This window comes from Limanda limanda, chromosome 8 (genome assembly GCF_963576545.1).
Source record: "Limanda limanda chromosome 8, fLimLim1.1, whole genome shotgun sequence".
Lineage (NCBI taxonomy): Eukaryota > Metazoa > Chordata > Actinopteri > Pleuronectiformes > Pleuronectidae > Limanda > Limanda limanda.
In genome coordinates this window covers 10,550,462-10,577,183 of record NC_083643.1, presented here as the reverse complement: position 1 = coordinate 10,577,183, position 26,722 = coordinate 10,550,462, and the positions used below count along the sequence as shown (strand labels likewise).

General features: G+C 44.8%; 2 protein-coding genes across 2 annotated transcripts; one reads left to right on the top strand and one right to left on the bottom strand.

The window, feature by feature from the left end:
- Positions 1–13,826: 13,826 nt before the first annotated feature.
- Positions 13,827–17,979, top strand: rag1 (recombination activating 1). The gene is made up of 3 exons (XM_061076521.1): positions 13,827–14,158; positions 14,249–15,381; positions 16,238–17,979. The coding sequence occupies exons 1-3, from the start codon at positions 13,827–13,829 to the stop codon at positions 17,977–17,979; spliced, it is 3,207 nt and encodes a 1,068-aa protein (XP_060932504.1).
- Positions 17,980–20,923: 2,944 nt separating this feature from the next.
- rag2 (recombination activating gene 2) lies at positions 20,924–22,522 on the bottom strand. Its single transcript, XM_061076519.1, has one exon. The coding sequence runs from the start codon at positions 22,520–22,522 to the stop codon at positions 20,924–20,926; it is 1,599 nt and encodes a 532-aa protein (XP_060932502.1).
- Positions 22,523–26,722: the final 4,200 nt, after the last annotated feature.

The following is a 26,722-nucleotide window of genomic DNA, read 5'->3' as shown; positions in this document are numbered from 1 at the left end:
TATTCAGCTGCAACATTCAACTCCACCACTAGATGTCACTAAATTCAACACACTGAACCTTAAAAGCAGAACTTGAATGTAGCTTTATATGTATAGCTCTGCCAGTTTATAGTGCAGTTTATTTACTGTGAATCATTTTCTGTGTTATTTTGCATCCTCCAGCCCTGGAAGCAGAGCAAGTATTCGGCGTCCTCTCCTTCCTCATGGCCATGAGCACTGGGGCCCTGTGTCTGGTGTTCGCCCTCTGCTGGACGTCTCGGACGGTGCGCTCGTACTCCAACACCCGCTCTCTGCTCATGGCCGGACAGGCGCTCTACCCATCCACCCTGCTGCTGCTCACCATGGCTTCCACAGGTATAACAGCAGCGCTCAGAATAAAGTGAGACATTTGTTCCCCTGAGCTACACAACATGTTTTTATGTTTCACCTTTTTAAATAATATATAAATTCCAAGTAAAGTAGTAAAAAATAGCTCCAGTTAACCTCCAAATAGCTTTTTGGATTGTGTAGTCCATGTCAAACACACACCTATGGAAATTATTTTTCCAAGTACTACTCATTTGCATACCCTGCAAGGCAGCAGTTTTTAAAGAGACTTTTTACTTTCCTTGGAATTGCAGTTCATTATCATATAAACTCATTTCTTAGGCTCCGGGCATGTAATAATTGACCTTAATGACTTTTTATTCCTTCACAATGATACTTGATTTAACTCGTTTTTCTCCTCCGTCAGGTTTCTTCTTCCTCCTCAGCTGGTCTCTTTTCACTTATCAGCACCGGGGAGAAATCCGTCAAGACGTCTCGGTCCTCGGCTCTTCCTACTGGCTCGGGGCTCTCGGTTGGGTCCTGCTGATGGTCGTGGAGGCAATCGTTTTTATCGTGGAACAAGCGACAGTGCCGGACATTCTACCGGACCTGGAGAAAGCCGTGGAGTCTTGGAGGATTACCACTCAACTTAGGGCTGCGAAACGCTCTTATAGCAATGTGTAACAGCCTGGAAACAGCAAGAGAGACATTATCCCAAAGATGGTGCATGGCCACCGTGAATGCAATGCAGCTGTAAGGATGTGGCGGAGAAAGTGATTGTGTATGTGTGAGCTACACAAAAACAACACAACCAAACTGAATCCTTATCAACTGTGTCTTGAGAAATTGAGATTCTCTGCCTCCTGAGAGTCAGAGGGACTGAACGCTGCAGCGTCCTGCAGGGTTTGACCGCCGTGGTAAATTCTGCATTGCTTGTTTTCAAGATGCACTTTTAAAAAAATACACTAAGGACCAATAATAATGGCGGGGAGATCAAATGCAAGATGGGGGCTGCTCCCTGTCAAGGTGATGTGTAGGATTTGTGTTTTGCAAAGATTTGAAATTCAGAAAGGCCGGTCGTCCAGCTTTGCCTCTGGGCCGGGAACACATCCAGGTTTTCACTTTGAACTTGTTCCTTTACCTGAAAAATGAAGTAGGTGCTGCAACGTGCTGGATGAATGTTAAAACAGCTCCACCTTGTGATGAGCACGTGACACTTCTGACAGTGAAACTCAACAGAAGACGAATCACCTTCTTTTTTGAATTATTTTACTAAATAATGTTTTAATATAAGATGTTAAGAGACATTATGAAATAGAAAAGTAACATTGTGCTCCTCTGTTGTTTCCTGTATGAAAGATGATCATGAGTCATAAATTTGTGTGGTAATGTCGGGCAGCTGTGGCCCAGGAGCTGGAGCGGGTTGTTCACTAACCAGAACGTCCTCGATTCTTCATGCAAAAGTTTCCAAATCGCCCCTGACGACCGTGTGTGAGTGATGATAGAGGAAGTGCTGCACACAGATGCACTGTACAAATGTGTTTGTGACCATTTGTAACCTGTTTATAACTCTATATTTTTTTAAACAATAAAATTAGCAGTCTTATTGAGACCTGAATGTCCTGTCCTCTATCTGACTGTGCTCTTTACACTCTAAACATCCTTCCACCGCTGCAGTGCATCAAAGTTTTCAAACTTTTACATCCTCGACTCTGTGACAGCTTGTTTTTGAGGCTGAAAATGGTTCACTGCCCGGACACTTGTCCTACATCTGCCCACCAGGGGTTCCCACGTGTCACCTGATTCCTTTTTGAAACGCTTACCTCGTGCATTTCCAGTGTTCAGTTGCCAGCTCTGCAGAGCGTGTGGACCACCAGACAACAGATTGCCTCCAAAGTCGTTATTTACTTTTTCTCTCACACGCTCCCAGGAGGAAAGGAAGCACTCTGACGCCGGACTGCTTATGTTTATGTTCTCAACCTGCCAAAGTGGGGGAGAATTAAGTGGCTCTGGCTCTGTTAATTGGGCGTTAATCAGGTGTTGCTCTAATTAAAAGGCAGTTCCGCCCTGTTGGGCCCTGGTAATGAGTTTGTTATTAAATCCACAGAGGATTTTTGTCTCTTTTTCAATTTACCAAGAGGGTCGCGCTTAATTGCTGTGTAAATGAGGAGAATGTCCTTGAAGGTCGTCTTGCATCAGCACGCGGATCCATGGACACAAATGTTCTGGAGAGCATCCCCATCAGAACTTCAACTCCACTCCCTCCACGCTGTGTGAGGACCTCTCGTGCATTTCTCATTTTTAAACAGAACCTCTTCAAACCTCATTTGCTAAATTAAAAGCGCAGGTAACCCACTAACCTTTGTAAATAATAGCACTTTTAAAATTGATTTCCTTTCTGTCTAAAGTGGCTTTTATTTCCCCTGGCACCCACTGTCTAGGCCTCTTGAAAGCAAACACTCTTTTATGGCTTCCTGCTTCTCATAAACAAACCCCCCCCCCCCGCTTTCTTTTCTCTCCACCACACAAAACCACAAACGTTGCTCTTTCCCCTTCCTGAGCGAAGCGGACCACGAGGTCGCGAATGCCTTCAAGGGGACGACAACCCGAACCAACGTGGCGATAGAGAGATTTTGAGATGTTTAGGCACAAAGGAGGAAGGGGGGGGAAATGACAGATGAATGGTGGAAGATGCTACGCGGCGATAGACAGGTGGCCTGATAGACACAGAGAGATGGTGGCTGCTGATTGTTGAAGGGCATTTTGCTACAGAGACATCAATCAGAAGATGGCACAGAGATACCAAACAGACCGCCGGCGTTTCCTGCCCGCGGCTGGCGGCATGTGTTCAACACAGCCTGGGCTAAACCAGCGCTCTTCATATCAATTAGAGACCAATTATACAGCCATGTCCTACTAATTATGCTGCGCAGCCACTTTGTCGCCCCTCCCCGTGAAGTGTGTGTTTCTCCCGCGCTCCTGTGTGTCTGCGGTCGTGTTCATTAAGATAAATAAGAGAACGAGCCGAGTGCCAAGGCGAAGCGTCTTTAATCTGATGTTCAGAGCTGTAAGTTGGTTTTTAGAATGAAAGGAGAACACACAAAAAAAACCTGCTGTTTCCTCCTTCACCTTTTGGTGGTGCTGGTGTAACATTTATCGCTTTACCTCTTTACAGTGAAACCCGGGGAAATGCTTTTCATTTAAGTAATGAAATTGCAGTAAATAAATAAGTAAGTAGCTCTCTGCATGCATGTGCATGTGTTTGTCTTTTATTTGCGAGACAGACAAAGTGAGATAAATATTGTCGAGCACATTTGAGAATGTTTTGAGCCAGAATTTGTACTACTTAATAAATGACTACTTAGTAAATCAAGTTTTATCTGGCTCGCTGTGGGAGCATGATGAATTATGAAATAAAGCTGGAGATCTTTTTTTCACAGCTTTGTTTCTCTGTGGTTTACATAATTCACTGTAGTAGTATTTGTACCTTTCCTGACCAGGTTAATGCTTTTGGGTACAAAGTGAAAACACAGAGGAAAATACGCAGGAAGACAAGACAGTGGGAGAGCAACACACATAAAGATAAGAGGCAGAGACATGCGACAAAATATCTTCACCCTGTCCCTGGATGCTGTGCGGTGTCAGATGTTGTGGATGAACTTTGCACCTCACTCTGTTTCCTCCATCGTGCTCCATGGTGCTCGCCGCCGCGTCGTCATCAGTATAAGTGGACACTCTCAAGTCAGGAAATTTGATGTCTGCAGTTGCACAATCTCAGAAAAAGCAGACAGAGGGAGGGAGAAGAAGAAGGGACGTGCATGGGGAGAGTACACCTTGTGTTCTTCACTTGCTTTTCTCGCAGTGACCCAGTTCCTCTTGCCTGTGGAATCTGCAATGAGCCGTTGCTCTTTGTGACTGACATCTCACCCAGACCACCCGGCTGATTACATTTTGTCGAGTGCGAATGAGACAGACGGAGAGGAGAGAGACGTTGCTTTGCAGAGTTTCTTGATTATCCTGCACTTACATTCATCCACTGGATTTCGAGAGTGCAGGTGCTTTTGCCTGACAGAACCGACGTCGGTACGAGAGACAGCAGAGAGAAGTCTGTGTCTTTCAGTGCAGAATTATGAAAAGCCCGCTGTGTGCAGCAGCCATATCTACCAGCCGCTTCCCTTCTTCATAAGTGGTGTCGTCTCGGACATCTCAGTCCAGACAATGAAGCCGTAGTCCCTTTCTCGTCACCCTATTCATTCCCGGCCAAATGTAGCCGCTCCCTTCTCTTATCTCTGCGTGACCAAGGAAATTAAATTACAAATATAATCACTTGGCGCCAGCTTCTTTAACAGCGTGCTGCTGCTTTGCATACAGAGTGAGCTTGCATTTGGAAGACACGTTGTGTGAAGTTACTTATTGGCATATTTATGATAATGGGTTTTAGTCTACCAGTGGAGTCAGACGCGCATTTTCACAATGACAGTGAATGGCACGAGGAAGTGAAGCGAGAGGAGGCTGGGGAACGAAAAGAGCACACGTGAGGACGTGGTTGCAGCCGCCCTGGGAAAAGAATAATCTCAAAAGCAATGAGATCTGGGAAGATGAGGCTCTCATTCACTCAGGCTGGATCCAAAATCACTCCTTCTAGACTACTTAGTGTAGCACTTTTACCATTGAATTCTAAGAGCAGAATTGTTGGCACCACATAGTGACCTTGCATGGAGCAAAAATTGTGTTTTCACAGTGTGTACAGTGGCTCTTGGGAAGGCAGTCTGTCAGTGGCTCCATCGGTCCAGGTAAAAACATCCACTGTTAGACAGTCATGAAAGTTTGTGCAGACACTTTTCTCTTATGTCAAATATCTCAACATATTAACTCAATGGATTGAAACAACATTTTAAAGATATTCTGATACATACATGATCATGGTTCAGTAATAATTTGCTGTTAAATTTGGAACAGATTGAACTCTGATATCTTTGACGATCCCCTGTCTTCATCTGAGATCAAAATCTTTGAGAACATTGTATTTAACGTGTTAGTCCCATCCACTAACATGGAGGAGGCAGGTTTGTGACCTAGCCACCAGAGGGCGATCAAGATTATTTGGCTTTACTTCTGGTGAGCTGTCATGCATTTTTATGAAATTTGGACGAAGCTGTCAACATTCAGAACCGCTGCCTACGTACATCCTCTCATAGCCGCTAGCCAGACTGCTCCTCCTCAGCCGTCCTGCTCAATGTACAATACAATATTTCACTTTAATAGATGTGTCATTGCCAGTAGCGACGCTGCACCGGTCAGTGGTGGCAGTGAACTCATCAGTGTCCAAAGTCTCACTGGGCTCTTCTCTGCGTGACCCCCGGAGGAAAAATAGCGAGGAAGTGGTTTCCACAGCATCATCCTCCTCTCACCCACTGACTCCAACTATTGTGTGGACCGCTGTCTCTTCATCTCGAAATCTATTCCGCGCACGTTAGACCATCTGAGTGAATAAACAGTCCCCTCCTCTCTGCCTCTCTCCGTCTGCGTCTCTCTCACTGTCTCTCCTGCAGGTCTCTCACAATAAAAAAAAAAAAGTGATGGGATGAAAAACCATGTGTATATTAGAATGATGTGTTTCCTGCGGGAGCCGGTGAGAAAGTCGGGTAAAGGGAGAGTTATGAATTGAAGAATAGCATTTTTATCATTGTTATTATGAGCAGGCCGCGCCGGAGCTCCCTCGCCTCGTTCCCTTACTCCCTGTTCGGTTAGAGGTGTATTTGCTTATGCAGAGACTGTTGCACTTGCTTGTTCAGACGGGCCAGCCAATGCAAAGCAGTATCAATACCTTCGGATCTGCTCGGGTCCCCGAGCACTCGCCGAGCGGGCGGGTGCTGTATTTATTTGTGATCTTTACTTATTCAGGGCTAGTTACGTTCCCCCTCCGAACTACAGGGACCTCTGTATTCTGCTGCAGTGAACAACCCCCCCTCTCTCTCAGTTCCCCTGAGTTGGACTCCTCTCCCCTGTCAGTTTCCACAGACTACATGTGACTCAGCTTTCCAAACTATCCTCCTGAAACAATTGCCGTACATGTTTATACCTGCGCTCGTAAAGCCTGCAGTTATCATCAGGGTCCCCTGGCAGTGTTGTGGGAGGCGGGGGGGGTGCTATAATAACCGCTGCCTGCTGGGGGGTGTGAATGGCTGCGGTGGCTGGTTGAAAGATGCTTCGCCGTCCTGGCTCTGACATCAATACCCATCCCTCTCTCCAACTGGACTGCCGGCCAAATGACAACACAGCATCCCGTGCCATCATCTCCTATAATTACTGTACTCTGTAAGTCGGCTTTAAGACCAGTCATTCTGAATCAGCCTTGAATCAGCGCGTGTTACTGGGGCCATTGTTCTCTTGTCTGGCAGAGCTGGTGCAGAGAAGGGCACGGCTGTCCTGGCATTTCCTATCATGGACTTTTTAGTTAAAAAGACAGAGAATTAATAAGCTGATATGTGCGTAGAGGAGCTCTTTGTGTTCGCCTGGAAGTTAAGACCAGGGATAGTTCTGGGGGACTCCTTGAGTCTCTTGAAGTGTATACACTTCTCTTGAAGTGTATTCTGGTCGGCCGAGATGTCGATGCTTGTTGTAGAAGTCGATGATGAAGGAAAGGAACGCGGACCCAGTACTTACAAGTATAATAATGTTTATTACACAGAAGTTTCACAGGTCAGGAGGAGCTCTAGAACTCGGAGAAATCACTCAGGCCAAATAGTGAGATCTGACCGGCCGTGGTCTCACACACATTATATAGAGAGGTTAGTTCCGCCCACGTCTTCGGGTAACATGTCATCCCACCACAAGGCCTCCTAATAAGGACGTGTTTTGTACATGAAAATGAAAATACAATGGTCAAGGATCTTCCCTTCACCTCCATCCATTTGCTGGTCAGAGGTCATTCCCTAGGTCAAAGGTCCTTCCAAAGAAGGAAAGACCTACTTGAATAAACAGCTGAAGGACTCTCTGAGAATGAGAATTTGTAAGAAGGAGCATGAATGGAAAAGCTGCTTGTGAAATTTATCACTGTGAGGTGTCACGCCTGTTTTGTAACAACTAATGTATGAACATGGTACGATTTCCTGCAGAAAAGTAAACCAGCACTATTTGCCCGAAGCAGTGAGGTTCAAAACCTTTGAAGCCATGTTTCTAATGTAAATAACTGTTTGTACAAACGATTTTGCTGAGCAGTTACTTACTTAGACTTGTATTTTTCCAGCATCCAATACAGTATGTGTGTTAAATGTTTTTAATTCAATCTAATGCATTTTCTTCTCATCTTGTTTTGTTTGCCTCCACCATTTAATCTATTAATATATCAGCTTTGAGACTAAAACATTTCATGTTTGATATTATTAGATTAAATACTTAACATGATTTTATTTAAGGGAGCTTGGTTCTGTTTTTTAAAAGTGTGTTGTTTATATATTTTCGTGATGTTTTCGTGATGTTTTTAGTCACGAAAATAAGCATCATAAATATCAGCCTGTCATTATATTTAAACGCATGCAAAAATCATTTACTCTAGTGAATACACGACACTCTCTACATCCAAACATAATGGTCATGATTTGCTCATTACATTGATGGAGGGGGGCTGTGGAAGGGAAGAGAGGAGTGAGTGGGAGAATGACCACCGTGGAGACAAATAGAAATTCGGCACGGATAATCCAATATTTTACTCAGATTCCACTTATTAAGGTGTTCAAAACAATCCTCCCTTCCAGGTTGCTGAATGTTTAAAATCTGTTTGCGAGCAACCACCCCTCAGCTGACAGGCCTTCTGTGTAAACCAGCACCAGACAGAGTGAGAAAAGAGGACTAATTCGTGGTTAAACACAAGACAAATCCAGTGAGTGGGTGTTAGATGCGACTGGAGGTCTCCTGGCGTCAGGAGGACCGCTCCTCAATCAGGGAGATCTGCATTTAATTAACACAGAATTAAAGAGCATAGTATTTTGATTAAAGACACTGATTCTCCCCGTCTACCCACTCCACTGCTCCGGAATCCAGCTTAGGGTTTAATTTCATTTGGTTTTACCGCGAGTGGATCGACATCCATCTGGATTGTCGGCTCAGTTACAGGTCTCACTTTTCCACGGGGCTGTACTGTACACTGCAGCAGAATCTTAAAAAACATGCACTCTGCAATCTCTGCATTTTATTGACTTTTATATGGCCTATCTCGCTATGGTAATAGGATTTGTTTTTTATTTTTTCTTCCAGAAGGAGGTTCTTAAAACGGACACTCACAGTCACTGTAGCTTAAGTTGTTCTCCGTATTGTCTAACTCGCCCGAACAGAAGAGATAAATGGAACCTGTCCAAAACCAAAATAACTCTGCGTCGCCTCAGGGAAAGTTATAATGCAAGACTTGGAATGAATTAATGCGGCCGCGAGACAAGACTATCCAATAAAATTAATATTTGGATAGCTGGACATGGGCGATACCGCGGTGTCAGGCTGTCAGCGGCTGATGCTGTTATGGGGCATCTCCCCTCTCTGTTAAAGCTCCATCAGTCAGGATGAGCCGGCAACACAATGCAGCCGAGTCACCCCGGGGTCACGCCGGGCCACAAGACAGAACCAGTCCCCCCTCCCCGGCTGTCACTGTGTGATTATGAGCAGGCAAACCTGCGGCTCGGAGGGAGGCAGAGGCGGTAATTAATCACCTCATTGGAATAATCACGTAATTGATTATTAACAAAACTGGAGGTGAAGGTGAGAGGAGAGCGAAACGAGACTTTGAAAGGGAGAGCCGGGGGGGAGGAAGATGAACGAGGGGGGATTTGAGTAGTGGGGTGAGGGCTTTGTTCTGGCAGTTAGCTTTGACGAATAGCTACGCATTGAAGTCTACCTCTTTGAGTGGTAATCTGCCAAATCATGTCTCCGGGTGAGGGATGGAGGAGCCGGACAGAGGGGAGGGCGAGCCCGCAGGAGTTGTCGAACATGCTATGAAAGCGTCATTAAGATTTGCATATTAAATGCTTTGAAAATTGTGTAACACTCAGTGGAAATCTCATTAGACTCATATCTTTGGTGATCGCTTGTCTTTTCATCACCGGTCAGATTCAGGTCATCAAGATCAGGCTTTAAAATCATCCAGGTTTTTTCATCACCACCACCTAACCCTTACCCTAACCCTAACCCTAACCCAGCAAAACTGATCACTTCTCTATTAGCTATTACTTGTGCTAATTAGCATGCTAACAAGCTAACTGAAGACGGTGACCATTAAATAATCAGCTTGTCACTGTGAGCGTGTTCACAACCACCGACTGTTCATAAAGATGGATGATGCGTCTCCACTTCCTCGCATTGTATGAATCTATAATTCCCAAACATGTAAGTTTTATGACCTCTACTGCAGCCACCAGGGGGTGATTCAGTTTACTTGGCTTCACTTTTGGGAGTAATTAAATTGTGAATACCAAATGCTCAATATATTTCATAACACTCGTGGAAATGTGACAGCGAAGGGCCCCCCTCTACCTTGATACACTGTACAATCACGAAGATAACATTCTTCATGACATTTGGAAATCTCATCATTTTATTCAAATGTGGACGACGCTGACATTTTATTCCCCAGGAGGAACATAGCGATGCCGCTATGGAACCCACTTTTATTGTCCGTGTCTGTTATTGACACTTTTTCGTTAAGCTGCTGTGTGATTTTGAGTTGTCGGAGTACCTGTTTTTTTTTGGGACCTTTAGCTCACAAAGTTGTGCCCCGAAGGCCTGATCTCTCTCCTCCTTTCCTTGTCACAGGCTGCAATCAGCCCTAAGCCCTTCTGTGTTCTCCCCTCGGAGCTAAGCCTGTTATCCTGTGCAACTTCTTTACACGAGATCACAACTATATCCCCCTTCTCTGTCTTTCACCTCTCATTCCCTCTCTCCCTGTGTCTGTCACTTTGCGGTTCACACACACAGGCCTGAAGGATGGATTAGTGGGAATACCATATATTTTTGGGTATTGTTGTCACACAAACATGCAGCCCAGCCTATCTTTCTTTTAACTCCAGCTTCCCCCTCCACACAACACATGCACTGTCCCATTTCCAGTCAACCCTGCCCCTGCACACGCACCTGCACACATGCACATGTTGTTTGGATCCAACCTGTAAGAAAAGAAAACACAGCCCCAACCTATAGTGTAAGTTGTCGGTTTGGTTTGTTGGTGCATTGCAAACTTGTATACTCGTATGTCCTCCCTCAACTGCAGCCCCCTATAGTCCCCAGGGGTCCGCTCCACACATTCATAACACTTCGCTCCATGCCAGGTGGCTGTCTCCACAAGTCCTCTACCCCATAAATCAGACGGTCTTTAAGTTGATCAATAACAAGTCAATTAGAAGGTGCGGAGCGATGAGGGTCTCTGGGGGTCACTGCTTGTTTGTCACGCAGACATCTGCAGCTCCGTCCCCGACCGTGGAGCTAGGCGTGCCGTTTACCTTGGAAACACGTCCATGGATACCTGGCCGTCGTAAATCTAAATATCAACTATAAATAGACTTGGAACATCTTGCTACAATCCATCATTTGCTTGTTCTTGGATATGTAATGTATCAAGCGTTGCCCAGCTCCCAGATGGGGAACTTTTTTGTCTTAACTTTTGCTCTGAAGAAGTTAAGTTTCCATGTTGCAAACAAAATAAAAAAACTCAAATTGTTATTTTTTACTTTTAAAGGCCACACTTGACCATGAAACAAACATAGGCTGCTAGGCCTGCAAGTATCCGTCCAGCTCCCCTGTTAAGCTGAGAAGAGTGGGAGACATCCAACTGTTGTTTGCTGCCCACTGACTGTGCATCTAATGACTTGGCTGGCAATTCCAGCGCAACAGCAACAGGCTCCTGTGGCGAATACACCAGATTAATCCCCTGGATAATTACAAACACGATAGATCTTGGGCAAATACTCCCAGCACCTACTGAGACATTATATCGGAGGATGCTGTCTGATTAAAACTCACTCAGAGGACGTATTGGGGAGAAAAGAATGAAATGTGAAGACAAGAGAGCAGAAAACTCGGAGGAGACGAACATGACAGCGACACAATATGACACATTCTGTGTTATCTGGTTTGACCCATGCCTCAGCTGTTCAGGAAGTGGCTGCGTGGCCTCTTTGCAGTTGCCTCATGTTGCTTTGAAGACTCACTTATCAAAACAGAAATTGCCACACGAATGCTCACACTCCTGCCGCTACACTCACACACACACACACACACACACACACACACAGTGCTAATAGGTTTTTTTAACCTGATACGACTCACTTCTGTCACAGCCTTTGGGATTTTTATTCCTGGCAGCCAACACCTGAATATCTTGTGAATCACTCACTGACACTAAGCCAGGGTGTAATGTCTCACAAATACAGTAATGACCATAATTTGAAATTAATTAATTAATTAATTGTTCATTCATCCCCACAGTTATTGTAGTTACAATGTGCTCTATTTTTCATTTAATCCATCCATCCTTTATCTATAGTTTGGATCCTTTCACACTCGCAGTCTTCTAAACATCTTCTCTGTCTTTCTCACGTACCCACAGATACAATGCCACCATGTCTGTCTGAGACATTACCATCATTTCTTTAATATGTTGACAGATCACAAGAACAGAAAATAACTAAAAGATACTTTTAGTCTGTGATGTTGTTGTTGAGCGAGAGTACAATGCCCTTAAAATGTGGCCTCAATTAGACTCTTGACAGTGACTCATACCAACAAAAATAACAAAGATCATCATCCACTTTAACAAGAAGCTAATGCACTGGATGTTATTTTGTCTGTGTTTAAAGGTCTGGCGCTTTAAACATCCTAAATTCACAACGTCAGTTATGAAAATACTTTGACACAGTATCTGGCATGCTTTTTGTTTGCCTGTGGGATAAGCATTTATTCTGTGTTGTCTGTTTTTGTGAGCTCTGCACTAGAAGCCTTTTTCGTGAGTGTCTCCCTTTTTTTGTCGGTTGCGAGGCCACCTGGGTGAGGTGAGCCTGCAGATGGATTAGAGAAAGGGGGGGGAGATGAAGGTGACAAAGGAGTGCTTCCAGCTGATGATTACTGTGGTTTGGTAGACAGTTGTTTGTTTTGGGGTTTGCTGTTGGATTCTATACGTGCACATGTTTGCAACTGTGCTTTGGGGGTCGACCTTGTTTTTTTTTGTTTTTTTTCTCAAATCAGCTGCCTGCATCAGGTGGCAGGAATCGACTGTTGGGATCCCGTCAATGGAAGGGTATAAATACAAGACGCACAGGAGCAATCCCACCGTTCACAGCCACGAAATCTCCTGCAAACAGATGCTGCAAACTGAGACTGACTCAAACGTATACGGTTGTATACGCAACGCGCAGGGCCCCGGCTCCAGGGCTTCCCTTGTGCTCCCATGCGCAGAGGACCCCCAGGGGAGCCGACGCCAGCTGAGACTGAAAAACAAGGTAAGAGCCCAGCTGACACGCATGCACACAGCCTCAGCTGTTTGTCTCAAAGGAGAGTTCAGCAAGTGAAGTACACACAGAGAGCAGGGGGGGAAATGAAGGAGACTGCCAGATTCGAGCCTCCCAGGGAGAAAATGTAGTGAGGAGACTAAAAGGATGGATAGACGCTGGATCCTGCAGTGTGTGCACTACAGGTGTGCAATGGTAAGACTCAACTATAGACGTGATAGTTTCTAAGATTGTGTGACTGCTTTATTGTGTGAGCTGGTAATGGAGCCTGGATGGTACGGGAGGAGATGAAATAAGGTCTGACAGTGCAGCGGGATCATTGATCCTACCTGTGCCGTATCATAAGAGCACTTGGCTGTTGAAGGACAAATACTAGATTGAACCGCGCTGTGTTTGGAATAATCCTTTCTGATTTCTTGTTGTGTTTCCACTCCTGTGTGGTCAGTGTCTATGCATTATGAAACACGTTGCCAGTGTCTCTGATTTTTTTCCTCCGCATTTAAAATGCCAGCCGGAGGCTCCCGTGGCTCCAATTCTCTGTCCAGCCAAGAGAACGACGAATAGAAATGATTGACAGCCTTGTGCGGATAAGGTTGCCCATTTAGCAAACTCGCTGTGTCAAAGGAAGAAAGTCACAAAGGCTCCCAGAGCGATGGGATTGGAGAAATGAAGATTTTGAGGCTGTATCGATCTTCTAGTGCTTGTCTCATGCATTTTACACAAGATCTAAATGTCACTCACGGTATAATACAGCACTCTGGGTCAGGGCTCACTACTCTCTGTTTAGTGCAATTTCAGGGCACTCAGTGTATAAATTCAGCAGGAATCAAATAAAGCTGTTAGATGGTGTCATGGGCTTGATGCTGAGAGGCCACTTGGGATATCTAAAGAAGATCTACACCTTTACATCTCTCCTCTGCATCCATTAAATGGCTTCTTGTGGACTGCTAAAATTATTTTCACACCTCTGTAATACATCACACTAACCACTTTTTTCTCCTCTCCAGGGTCCAAGAACTAAGTTGCGCTATGATGGAGGAGAAGATGGAGACGGATGGCCCCAGATCCTCCATGCCGGCTGAGCTTCACCATCCCCAGCTTAAGTACTCTCAGTGGAAGTTTAAGCTGTTTAGGGTGAAGTCCATGGAGAAGGCCCCTATGCCCAGTGAGATACAGCCAGAGAAAGAAGTCTTGTCAGAGATCTCACCTCCAGCAGCTCCAGAAATAGAGTTAGATAATGGTGTGGGTCCAGGGAGTGTTATGAAATTGTGCCTTGGGGGAAAAAGCCAGGAAAATGTGGAGGGCCCAGGTCGGAGGGTAGATAAGAAGCTGGAGGAAATGGAAACCCACATGAACCACCTCAGGTAATCAAATGTCACTGTACTATATCATCCACAGCAAATTATATACATTACTTTTCAAGAAATTCACAACATTTGCTTTCATCTGTGAAGGTGTCTCTGCCGTCTCTGTGGAATTGCCTTGAGGAAAGTTAAAGGTCCAGCGCATGAAGTTCATGATGATCTGGAGGATGCGAGTAAAGGTGTCCTGCGGCAAATGGGCTGCAAGTTCACAAGCTGGCCAGAGGTCATCCTCAAAGTCTTCAAAGTGGACGTGACAGAGGACACAGAGTCCGTCCACCCGCTCTCCTTCTGCCATCGCTGCTGGACGGCTGCCATACGAGGAGGGGGCTTCTGCAGCTTCTCCAGAACAAGAGTCCCCGAGTGGAATCCCCACTCCTCCTCCTGCCACCTTTGCTCACCCAAGAAATGCTCATTCCAGCGGACTGGGAGGAAGAGGAGGAAGACTATTCCCAGAGTCCAGAGCCTCGCCAAGAGGAGCCGGTGGGAGCCCGGCGAGAACATCGCTGTTGGAGAGCGGAGGGTTCTGAGACCCTTCGGAGAGCGTCACCCCCGACCTGTACTGAGGGGCTGGAGGAAATCCAGCATCCAGAGAGAGCTGTGGGTGGAGAATATCTCCCACTGCCAGAAACACCACCTGAGTACCAAGCTGATCTCTGAGAAGCTCCCTGTGGACTTCCTGTATTCTTTCACCTGCATGGTGTGTGACCACCTGCTCTTTGATCCGGTCCAGTCCCCCTGTGGACACCTGTTCTGCCGCAGCTGTATTGCAAAATACAACCACGCTCTGGGACCTCAGTGCCCGGCCTGCAACTTGCCCTGTGCCCCTGATGAGCTCACCCCGCCCGCCAAAGCCTTCTTATCAGCTCTGCATTCTCTGCCTCTGCTGTGCCCCAGAGGTGGCTGTGGCGAGCGCGTTAGGCACGACTCGTTCAACGCTCACTCTCAGGACCATGACCTAAATATGAACAATGCAAACAAGCAGTCACCAGAACTTGATAAGTTCCTGCTTGCCAATAAAGGGGGACGGCCCCGTCAGCACCTGCTGTCGCTGACCCGGCGCGCCCAGAAGCATCGGCTGAGGGACCTGAAGAACCAGGTGAGGTTGTTCACCGACAAAGAGGAAGGTGGCGACCTGAAGTCCGTGTGTCAGACCCTGTTCCTGCTCACGCTGAGATCCATAAACGAGCACCGGCAGGCAGATGAGCTGGAGGCCATGTTGCAAGGTAAGCAGGCATTATGAGCCTTTTGTTCAATCAATATAACCCTGCAGAGCTAACACCCAGGGGCTGCCAACCAATAAAAATGATGATGGTGTTTGCTCATTAATATCTCCTCCTACCCGTGAAGAATACAGTCATCACATAAATAACAATGAGACAAAAAGTTTACTGTTGAGAAGAGAGGAGAAAGTTGTCTTTGATTTTTTTTGATTGAAAAGCATTTCATTATTGTCCATCTCTGTCTGTTGAACCACGGCTGCTACACGCCCCAAACCCCTCCCTCCCCTCTCCTCTCCTCTCCCACTCTCACTCTCCGTCTGCCTGCCTGTCAGTCTCTCATTCTCACACTCTCTTTAATGCACAATAACAACTCTTGTGAAGGGGGCTGTTAGAATCAAAACAACATCAGCAGCTCTTGTATCTGCAAATTACACAGGCAGCACCGTGCCCCTCTCTGGGGAACAGAAGCCAGCTGGTGTCTGTTTTCATCTTCAGCCAATACATCACTTTCGCCAGCTTCACTCATTCAACTCTCTGTCCCCTTATAACATTTGGAAATTAGGAAATATTGGATTTTGTAATCATGGGCTTGTGGGCTTTTGACAATGATGCATTCACATCTGGGAGTTAAATCCCTGATTCATTCGGTCTCATGGTATAAATGGCTCCAAATGCAAGACATCAAATGAGGAAATGTTCGATACTGCAGTTCGTTTCAAAGCACTCGAAATGGGCTTCCACAGTTCGGTGTTAAATAATTCTCTTCGTTTCCTAGTCCTTTCCTCTTGCTTCCCTTTCATGGTTCTGTTTTATTTTTTGAAAATTCATTTTCTGTCTGTTTCCCTCTCCCTCTCTGCAGGCAGAGGTCTTGGGTTGCATCCTGCCGTGTGCTTGGCCATTCGGGTCAACACTTTCCTGAGCTGCAGCCAGTATCACAAGATGTACCGGACTGTCAAAGCGACCAGTGGCCGCCAGATATTCCAGCCCCTGCACACCCTTCGCGCTGCAGAGAAGGAGCTTCTCCCTGGCTTTCACGAGTTTGAATGGCAGCCGGCTCTTTCAAATGTGTCCACCTCTTGCAATGTTGGCATTATAAACGGGACCTCTGGATGGACGTCCTCGGTGGACGACTCCCCGACTGAGACCGTCACGCGGCGGTTTCGCTATGATGTGTCACTGGTGTCAGCATTAAAGGACCTGGAGGAGGACATCATGGAGGGGCTGACAGAGGCTGGGATGGAAGACAGCGCTTGCACCTCAGGTTTTAGTGTCATGATCAAGGAATGCTGTGACGGCATGGGCGATGTCAGCGAGAAGCACGGCGGAGGACCGGCTGTTCCCGAGAAGGTTGTGCGTTTCTCCTTCACCGTTATGTCTGTCTCTGTCCTGGCCGACGGTGAAGAGGGGGAGGTCACCATCTTCACCGAGCCGAAGCCAAACTCAGAGCTGTCCTGTAAGCCCCTTTGCCTGATGTTTGTGGATGAATCCGACCACGAGACACTCACATCTGTCCTGAGGCCAATCGTCGCCGAGCGTAATGCAATGAAAGAGAGCAGGCTCATCCTATCCATCGGTGGCCTGCCTCGCTTTTTCAGCTTCCAATTCCGAGGCACGGGATACGATGAGAAGATGGTGCGAGAGATGGAGGGCCTGGAGGCCTCGGGCTCCACATACATCTGCACTTTGTGTGACTCAAGTCGAGCCGAGGCTTCTCAAAACATGGTGCTGCATTCCATCACCCGCTGTCATGAGGAGAACCTTGACCGTTACGAAATATGGAGAACGAACCCTTTCTCTGAGTCTGCAGACGAGCTGCGAGACAGAGTCAAAGGCGTCTCGGCTAAGCCCTTCTTGGAGATCCAGCCCACAATGGATGCGTTACACTGTGACATTGGCAATGCCACTGAATTCTACAAAATCTTCCAGGACGAGATTGGGGAGGTGTACGACAAGGTCAAGCCCAGCCGGGAGGAGCGGCGCAGCTGGAGGGCAGCCCTGGATAAACAGCTGAGGAAGAAGATGAAGCTCAAACCAGTAATGAGGATGAATGGGAACTATGCCCGAAAGCTAATGACCATGGAGGCTGTGGAGGTGGTGTGTGATCTGGTGCCCTCAGAGGAGAGGCGGGAGCCCCTGAGGGAGCTGATGAGGCTCTACATCCAGATGAAGCCTGTGTGGCGCGCCACCTGTCCAGCCAAGGAATGCCCCGACCAGCTGTGCCGCTACAGCTTCAACTCCCAGCGCTTTGCAGACCTCTTGTCCTCTACCTTCAAATACAGGTACAACGGCAAGATAACCAACTACCTCCACAAGACCCTGGCCCACGTGCCTGAGATCATAGAGAGAGACGGTTCCATCGGAGCATGGGCCAGCGAGGGGAACGAGTCGGGAAACAAACTGTTCAGGCGTTTCCGGAAGATGAACGCACGTCAGTCGAAGACCTTTGAACTGGAGGACGTGCTGAAACATCACTGGCTCTACACCTCCAAGTACTTGCAGAAGTTCATGGAGGCGCACAAAGACTCAGCCAAAGCTCTGCAGGGTAGCATCAACCCTGTAGAGACACAGGATGACGAGAATGTGAGAGTGAATGATTTCTGAATTTTCTTTGAATGTGAACCTGAAGTATTGACATTTGTTTTGATTTTGCAATAGTCCGTGAATTACCTCTTTCAGTAAAATAGGCTGGTTGATTGATGTTTATACTTTGAGTAGAAGTTGGACTTAAAGGCACAAGCTTCTGACATTTTCTGATTTTTTTGTGATAAAATTGTGGAGTATCATTTATTTCTGGTTTTGATAAGAAAAGACCTTTTTATTAAATAACCAATTTCTTGCTTTAGAAAAGAGTCATTTCAAGAACTAGGGAAGTAATGATACTCTCACATCACATTTTGAATTTGTGTTTATTTGTATTTGAGCCCCATTTATGAAAGGTTCTATTCAAATCTGTTTTGCCTTTGGTTTGTTAGCAAAGATGGTACAGCAGGAGAATATAGAAATAACACACAGGTTTCTCTTTGCTCACTCCGAGCGGGGAGCTTCTTGTCTTTATCTCCACCATCTGTGAAATATGGTCCAGTTTATTGAATTTCAAGGGTATGATACATTATGAATTTATATAGTAGTGATATTTATGGAAACAGATGAAAGCGTTGTAAGTCATAGAGGGAAATCTTGTTAAAAAGACCACATTTGCGGCCACTGTATTAATATATCATTTGAGCTGGAGCAAAATGCAATCACTGAGACCCAAATGTTCTTTGTTTCGTGAGTGCCCTCTGAAAAAGATTACTTTAGCGCTTTATCGTGGGATCCCGTAGGGGAGGAAAAGAAGCCAGGTCACTTTGAAACCAATTTTTATCTCCTTTAGTTTTTTCACAGTGGAGGATAGATGATTCTAATACGTATTCTTCCCATAAAATAAAGCATACACTGACCTTTTTGTTGATACCATAAAAATACAGTATGGTCCATTACAGAGCCTAATACCCCATGGACTCTGCAGCAGGCAGGGATTTTTCTTAAGTTTGGTTTATAACCTGGCTCTGTCTTTTCCTGCTGATATTTCTTCATTGCCACGGTTGACAGAGGAGAGGGATGTGCCGCAGCCACACAGACCAGATTTAAACGGATTTGTTGGCAACTTTATTTGTTTGATTGATTGATTATATTGTCTTCTTCTGCCCTCACCATTTGGAATCGTGACAGGCAATTTGGTTTTCTTACTTGATTGAATGTTTGATTTTGTTTCACTGTCCTGGCCCCAACCGTGTGACAGCTGTGAAATATTCACATTTCGTTGGATCGTTGTCAGACTTGAGCAGTGGCGTCGTGTTTTGAGTGGATGATATTGCATCTTGTCTCTTATTTGTTTTTTTCCGCCGTAATGAATTGCATTTCTAAAGTAGCGGATGATGGATGATTCATAAAATTCTGCGTGTTCATTTTTTTTTACCATGTACTTCCTCATTTTTCAATCCTACACTAAATATCAGCTACTGTTTATCTCACTGCAGGATTATTTTGCATATGGTGCAGTATCACACTGAAAGTCCACTACTTTTTCACATGTTATTTGGTTTAACATGTTTTATAGTATTCACATAATTCTACTGTATTTCCACTGAACCATAGAATTTACCATTGTTTTGAAGAATTACCGTTGTGTTGGAGGGAGCTTGATTTTATTGGTGTTGTACTTTTGTCTTTTCCACAAGAATGAAATAAATAAAGACTGAATCTAAATAAATCTTCTGGTTTGTTTTTTATTAAACAATTTATAATTGATCGTCTGCTTTACAGTTGCATTATTATCACAGAATTATGCAGGAAGCGAAAACACAACATGGTCCCACTGCTGCCAGGCAAACTACAGGATTTCAATTTTCGAGATTTTGAAATCTCTTCAAAAAAACAATTGATTTTTCATTTTAGTTTGACTTAAAATTATTTATTTTCATTAGAGATTTAACCTCATACAGCTCAAAAGGTATTAATCAATCCATTATTATTCTTTTGAAAAGTAGATGACAGTCAATTTGATTCCTGTTCCATTTATCTGTCAATGCTAAATGTCTAAATGTAATAGCTTTGTGACAGTTGAATCAAAAAATACATTTACTTTGGCTCCACATCTTTAATACAAGAAAAAGCCTTTTCATTTTCATCCTAAATTGATTTTATGTTTTCAAAAACTGCACAAAAAAAAAAATCCAGACACAAGGTCAATGTTAGCCTAAAAAGTCTAAAAATACGTAAGGGAACCAGACAGGAGCAGTCCACTGTCTGGACAGATTTTTGTGCAGGGAACCATTAAAGAAACAGAAAATATCAGAAATGGAGAGAAATACTTACTGAGTTAGAAATGTTATTCTAAGAAGAAGAGGTACATCAATTTATTTAGGAAATTACATAAATTTAACATTAGAAATAGAGGACATTGGGTAAAAACAATCATACTCATTGCCCACTCATCCATGTGTACATGCACGTATAGTGTACATTAATAAGTATTAACTTGCTTATGTTATTATCTTCTGTTTATGTCAAATATCAACAAAAGTATAATCAATTTAATTGTGAAATAAATTTAATTTATTCGTGGAAAAGTTTGGAAGGTTTCATTCCACCACTTATTTTCACTGTGGTTCTTAATTGAATATAAATGAATGAATCATTAAAATGTGCAAAGTAGAAACACTGACACATGAAAACACTTCAGACATAAGGAGGTTGATGTTTTTTTTTATTGTCACAAAATTCATTGAGTGCATTTTCCATTCATAAATCATCAGTTTAATGGGGGACAGAATATTAAGAGGTAGTTGTAACGCAGTACATTTGCTAAATGGTCACATTTTTATTCAAACTATGTAAAATAACAATGAAACATAATGAGGTTGTTTATGAATACAGTCATTTCACTTCCTCTCTTCATATTTCTCACAAACAGCATATTCAATGTTTTACATGCATCCTTTAATCTCTTGAGTTTAATAGGAAAATATTCCTGAATACAGAAAACATATATGTTAACATAGAGTCAGTGAAAAAGTCTTTTGAAAAAGCTCTTTTTTGTCGGGGACATCTGGATGGTTGGAGGATTTTTCTTGTCCTTAACTTTCATGGGGGTGCGCTTCAGGGGCATGACTTGTCGAGTTGGGGTCATCTCCTGGAGGGGCAGGCCTCCGTGGTCCTGGCAGAAGTACTTCTTGCTGCCCTGAGAGAGGGTGACCAGCAGGGTCTCAGTCAGCTCCATGCACTGAGCGTGGACCCAGTGTCCCTCCTCCCCTCGGGAGCAGAAGATCATGGCTGGCCGGTGGAGCTCGGTGGAGTAGTACGGCTCCCAGGTGTTGGGGTCTGCCTGACAGCCCAGTGAACATTTGATCCAGTAGCCCGCCTGGGACTCGTCCTCCTCGTCCTCTTCGTTGTAGGTGTCCTCTTCGCCGCTGCTGTCCACCAGCTCGTGCGGCTCACGGCCGAAGTAGAGCTCCTCAGAATCCTCAAGAGGAGTAGAGTCCTCGTAATCTGTGGACTCCTGGCTGCAGCCCTGGGTTCCCGCTTCCCCTTTTCCATCCCCCTCTGTTTGGAAGCTTGCCAGATAGAAGTAATGCATATCTGTTTGGGACGCCCTGCCCTCGGTAGGTACTGCAAGAAGGATGTTTCCATCCCCTGCACTGCCCCCGAACCAGGTGCGACTGTGGACGATATCTGGGGTCCAGGTGGGTGATTCTAACGCCTCAAAGTGGATCCCTCTCTCGTCCAGACTCACTGTGGTGCACTCCGTCCTCTTCTGAGAGTCCGCCTTATAACCCCCTGAGATGATGTACGTGTGAGTGGGACCTGTGCGGGTGATTATGGCACTGGAGATGGATATACCAGTGTCTAGGGTCTCACAGGAGACCAGGGGGCTGCCCTGCAGGAGCTCGACATGCAGACGGAAGAGCCGAGGGGGGCGGGAGTCGGAGGCAAACGAGTGACCTCCAATGAAGTAGACACAGTCCTCTCGTGCAATGGCCACATGAAACGACAGCCCCTCACTGAGCTCAGGAAAAGTGTGGGCGGAGGAGCATCCGAACTCCAGGTCGAACAGGAACACCTGAGGAGGACAGTCCACGACGCTGTTCCAGCTCTCGGTGGTGCGCTCTCCTGCTGGTATGTACGATCGACCCCCAAATAAAACACAAGCCGTCTTCCCCCGGCTCTGAACCATGCTCAGCGAGTGGCCGTATCTGCCCCCCGGCACCTCTCCCACCAGTTCTTTCTCTTTGCAGCACACTGTCAGTTTGCGGTTGGAGCCGCGGCTGTCCATGGTCAGCAGGTACAAGCTCGACGAGATCTCATTGTTTGGGGTGCGACCGCCGTGGATGAGATAACTCTCCGGAAGCCCGTCGTACGGGTCGAGGCGGCAGACGGCCGGACAGCGCAGTGGGGGGAGGTAGATGGAATCATTGGAGAAGGAGATGGCTCTGAGCTTAATCTCGCCATTTTTAAACCGAATGCCGAACACTCCTGTTGGACACGAGCGCTTAGGCCAGCCCTTCTGGCCAAACAGGAGGAGTTCACCGTCCAGCTGCAGCAGAGAGCAGCCAGGCTGGAGGAGGCCGGCACAGTTCACTGGAGTCAGTGGCTGCAGAGTCATTTTCCAACAGGTGCCTGCATCGAAAAAAACACACAAACACAATCTGTCACTCAGCTGTTGCTTGTTTTCATTCAGGGGTTTGAGAGTTTTACTTCCTGTTTATTACAGCTTCATGTGGGAGATCTACTTATTACATTGATAAAACAACTTTATTAATCAAAATGTAGAATGTAAACTGTAATTTCCATCTCAATTCTCTAGATTCTTTTAAATCGCATCCTTAAACTGATTTTTATTTATTAGTTAATTAATTAATACAATTACATCTATTGTTTTGCTCTATTTTCCCAGCTCAACTTTTTAATTCCTGTTGTTTCTTCCTTGTAAAACCCTTGACGACATTGCAAAGATAAGTTCTATGTAAATATAGTTATTATTAATATGTTATATGACACATTCTATCATATTAGGGATTGAGAGCTTATCAAAGCCATGCTTTTTAAATGAAGCTAAGCTACACACACACAGATTAAGTTACTTTATGCAACTGCTGCTCCTGTGGTTTGACAACACAAAGTTATGCTGACTTTTTTTTTATTACCCACGTCAAACAGAAGCATCAAGATAAGATCACAATACGTAATTACCTCCTCTGACGTTCACTTTTCTTATTTTCAACCACAAACACAACTTTGTATCAAAAACTCTCCCCAGCTCTGAGTCAGAGCCTGAATTGACGCCTCGAGTCGGGAGCAAACACTCTGTAACTTTATGTGAATGTTTGCAAAGTCTGACAGCACTCAGCCTGATTCTACTGGAAAATGGATTTCATTATCTTTCGGTACAAGTATGATATTATTGGACAACAGCTCAGCATGGATTTTCTTTTTTGCATTAGGTATTGGCACCTTTGAAAGGAAGATGGATCAAAATAAAATTACCGAATACTTTTTTCCATTTAATGAATGAGATAATATCTCAGAATTATTCATAGGTTTTAGAGGTTATTCTGAAAGTGGCTGGAGCAGCTGCTGTGCCTCCATTTCATCAGTTGACGTGTAGAACAACATAATGTAATTATGTTTTTATTACCAGCTCTGTCATGACTGCTGTGGTAACTTCAGTAACTACATTTTAATCTCCTAGTCAACAGAATGGCTTCACAGTCTACAGTCTTTAAAGTGATCTCAAAGTAGCAATAGCACAAGAGTGATTTAATCATAATCTTTAGTTTTCTTACCTTTCGACCACGAACTGACGCAGCGCTCGAGCTCTCTCACTTGGATGTGAATCTTAAGATCGCCAAAATGAAACTGAATGGCTCTTTACGCAGCCAAACTTTGACAAAAAGAAGAAGCCAACGGAGTTTGTGAAGCTCCGTTGACTCACAAACACTTCCAAAGCTCGAGGTTAACGGTGTGTGACTGCTGCTCTCTGACAGCTGTGCTGCTTGAACGCGTTTATGTGAGTCCCTTCACTGATAACACTGGATTTCATTGAAGGTACACCAAGGAAGATATATAACAGGCTTTTGAGAGAGATTTGTCTCTTGAACAACTAACATAGATAAAACCTTGAGAATTTTAAACCTATATGGCTACAGTAGACATATTTTCCCTCCAGTAATTATAAACTGATAAACCTTTATTTTCTCAAAATTAACATTTAATTTAAACAATTTCATATGTATCTAAAACTTGCTTCAATTAAGTATTAAAGGCGCATTATAAATAATTAAAATGAGGAAAATCAGCCACTGCTACAAAGTGCTTGTCCCCTGTTTATTCAAACTTTTATTATTATTTGACGTATTACATGTCGAAACCGACCAAATTCTACACTACACTTCCTGGGGCCCTTAATAATTCACATCTCAAGTGTGAACCGGATAAGATGAAAGGTTCTCAACATATACCTTCCACAGTCAGACAAAGATTTCTACATTTATCAAGTTATTAGATGTGTCTTCCTTTCTTTTTTATTGATTAATCTCCTTCTCTTTTCCCCCTCATGGTATTGATCATTTTTTGGCAAGATCCTTGATCTGATCCTTTAAACACTGTCAGGCTCTAACACCTTGCTGAAAAAGCCTGCTACACAGAGCCTGCCTTACACACACAAACACAGATCCATAGCCTCACTGGACACATCACTGTAATACCTAGTAAACCACGAGCTTAAGAGGCAACACTGTCTCCTCCAGTGAACCCTTTGACTTCCCTGCTGAATGACAGACTGTACCGGCAGTGCTATAGTTATTATTTCCCGCAGCACACTGAACAGAAGTCATTATTATAGCATGATGTTGAATGGAGAAGCAAAACATCATTCTTCAACAATGAGGAACATGTTCTGGCAGCTGGCTCAGTCTGACATTCCCGCGGGTATGCCTCTGTTTTAAAAGCTTTGACCCATCGTAAGGTGAAGGCGCATCCACCTATATGAGTGACACGCAGACGCCTAAACACCCAGAGAAAAACCGGGCTTGGAAGCAGATGTCTATCAGCTCATTAGCATAATGTTTTTGTGCCTGAGCAGCGCAGAGAAAACTCGAGGAGTGTGCAAAACAAAGGAGAGAAACCACAAGTGCCTGTAAGACCGTTACAGCTTGAAAACACACAACAGCAGAGCACCTGTGTGTCTAAACCGATTCTTACAGGGCTGACTGGAGGGGAGAAGAATGTACTCCTGTTGCTGGAGAGAATACGCTGCATAATTTCTGATGTCAGTGGGATATATGCAGAATGGATTGGTTCTTTTTAGTTTTTTCCTCCTTTATTTTTTGAGAACAGGTCCATTTGCATGAATCCAGTCTTGGAAAAAAATAAACCTTTTTGAGCCACCTCAAGGCATCCACACAAAGCACGGATGAAAAGTTCTGTAGCCGCAGCTGGTGTGGTGCAGAGAGTGAGGAGGGGGCGCAGCAGCGTGCGGCGGACCCCAGGCCATGCAAGGATTTGTACATAATTGATAGAACAAAGTAATTAGAATCTACGGCAGCACCTGTTTCTGTCCCTTGTCATGTATCACTACCTGACTGCGTCTACCCTGAAGCGCGGTTTTGACGGATGATGCGGTGACAGCTCTGATGTCCTGACGATCACTGTGCAGCCGTGTTTATCACTATTTAATGCTACGGTAATTGCTCCCCTTGTGGTGAGTGGTGCCGGTGGTGTACTTCCACCTCACTCTGGTCTAGCGTCTTGTTGCTACCTCCTGTCACGTCCAAACATAATGACGAAACCTGTTTTTTTTCTATTGACTATCTAACTGTGCTGAATTTACCAAGCAGCTTAACTTTTACTGTTGAGATTTATTTTTCTTAAACTATTTGCTCCTGGCAACTTGCAACTAGCTTTCAGATCAATGCATATACTGAGGAATCTAGATGTTCATGGTTAAGGACAGGCGCAGTCAAGCTCATAGTTAAAGCTGCATAATCAATATTTTTGCAGTGATGATGAACGTAACATGTGAACACATTCCGTACGTGAATGTGAACAGACAGAATCTGTAGTTGAGCAAAACGATTTTGTTGCTGGAAGCAGTCTGGTAACCGTTTCTAGTTTGACCAATCACGTTTGAGCAGGCTTTGCATGCCCACAGGAAATTTTTTCTTTTGTGTGGAACAAAACAGCAACACACAATGGTCGAAATATATCAGCTTTTTAGTTCATTTGCATTCAGATGCAGAAAGCTGTTGCTCCAGATGAGCCAGGCAACCGTCTGGAGCTAGAACTGTACAAAAAGTATCGCTGTTGGACCGTGAACAGTGAACGGCAAACAGAGTCTTGACCCAAATCTCCGCTGTCTACACCGGACGCTCCAAAATATTGGCTGGTGCCTTCAGACGCTAACTGACCATGAGACGATTGCAGATGGGCTCCAGTATTGCATGAAATGTGAAAGGACTCTGCAGCTCCTCCCAGCTCTACAGACCGTTTTAGCATCTTTCAGCTTATTGTTTTGATGAGCAGGCAGCTATTTCAGGTGGAGACTAAAACTTGTATAAGCACTTAAGCCTGAAATATCATCCCATTAGCTCTTAACATCCTGGATTGGACAAAGCTGAAAGAAAACATATTGGGAAAAGAATTTACTGTAATATAAAGGAATTTATTCAGAAAAGGTGTTGTTGAATCCTCTGTGTCCCTAAGTGTCCCTTTGCTCCAAATCCCTATTATTCTCTCTTCTTGTTGCTATTGTTCTCGATTCCTTGCTCGACTAAATGTGTTTCTCCTCTCTCTGTGTGTAGGTGAG

What these genes read in the sequence shown, in the direction of transcription:
- rag1 (XM_061076521.1), top strand. Translation starts at nt 13,827, where the DNA reads ATGGAGGAGAAGATGGAGACGGATGGCCCCAGATCCTCCATGCCGGCT. An exon ending in ACCCACATGAACCACCTCAG is followed by an intron (nt 14,159 to 14,248) that starts GTAATCAAATGT and finishes TCATCTGTGAAG; the next exon opens with GTGTCTCTGCCGTCTCTGTG. An exon ending in GCTGGAGGCCATGTTGCAAG is followed by an intron (nt 15,382 to 16,237) that starts GTAAGCAGGCAT and finishes CCCTCTCTGCAG; the next exon opens with GCAGAGGTCTTGGGTTGCAT.
- rag2 (XM_061076519.1), bottom strand. Translation starts at nt 22,522, where the DNA reads ATGACTCTGCAGCCACTGACTCCAGTGAACTGTGCCGGCCTCCTCCAG.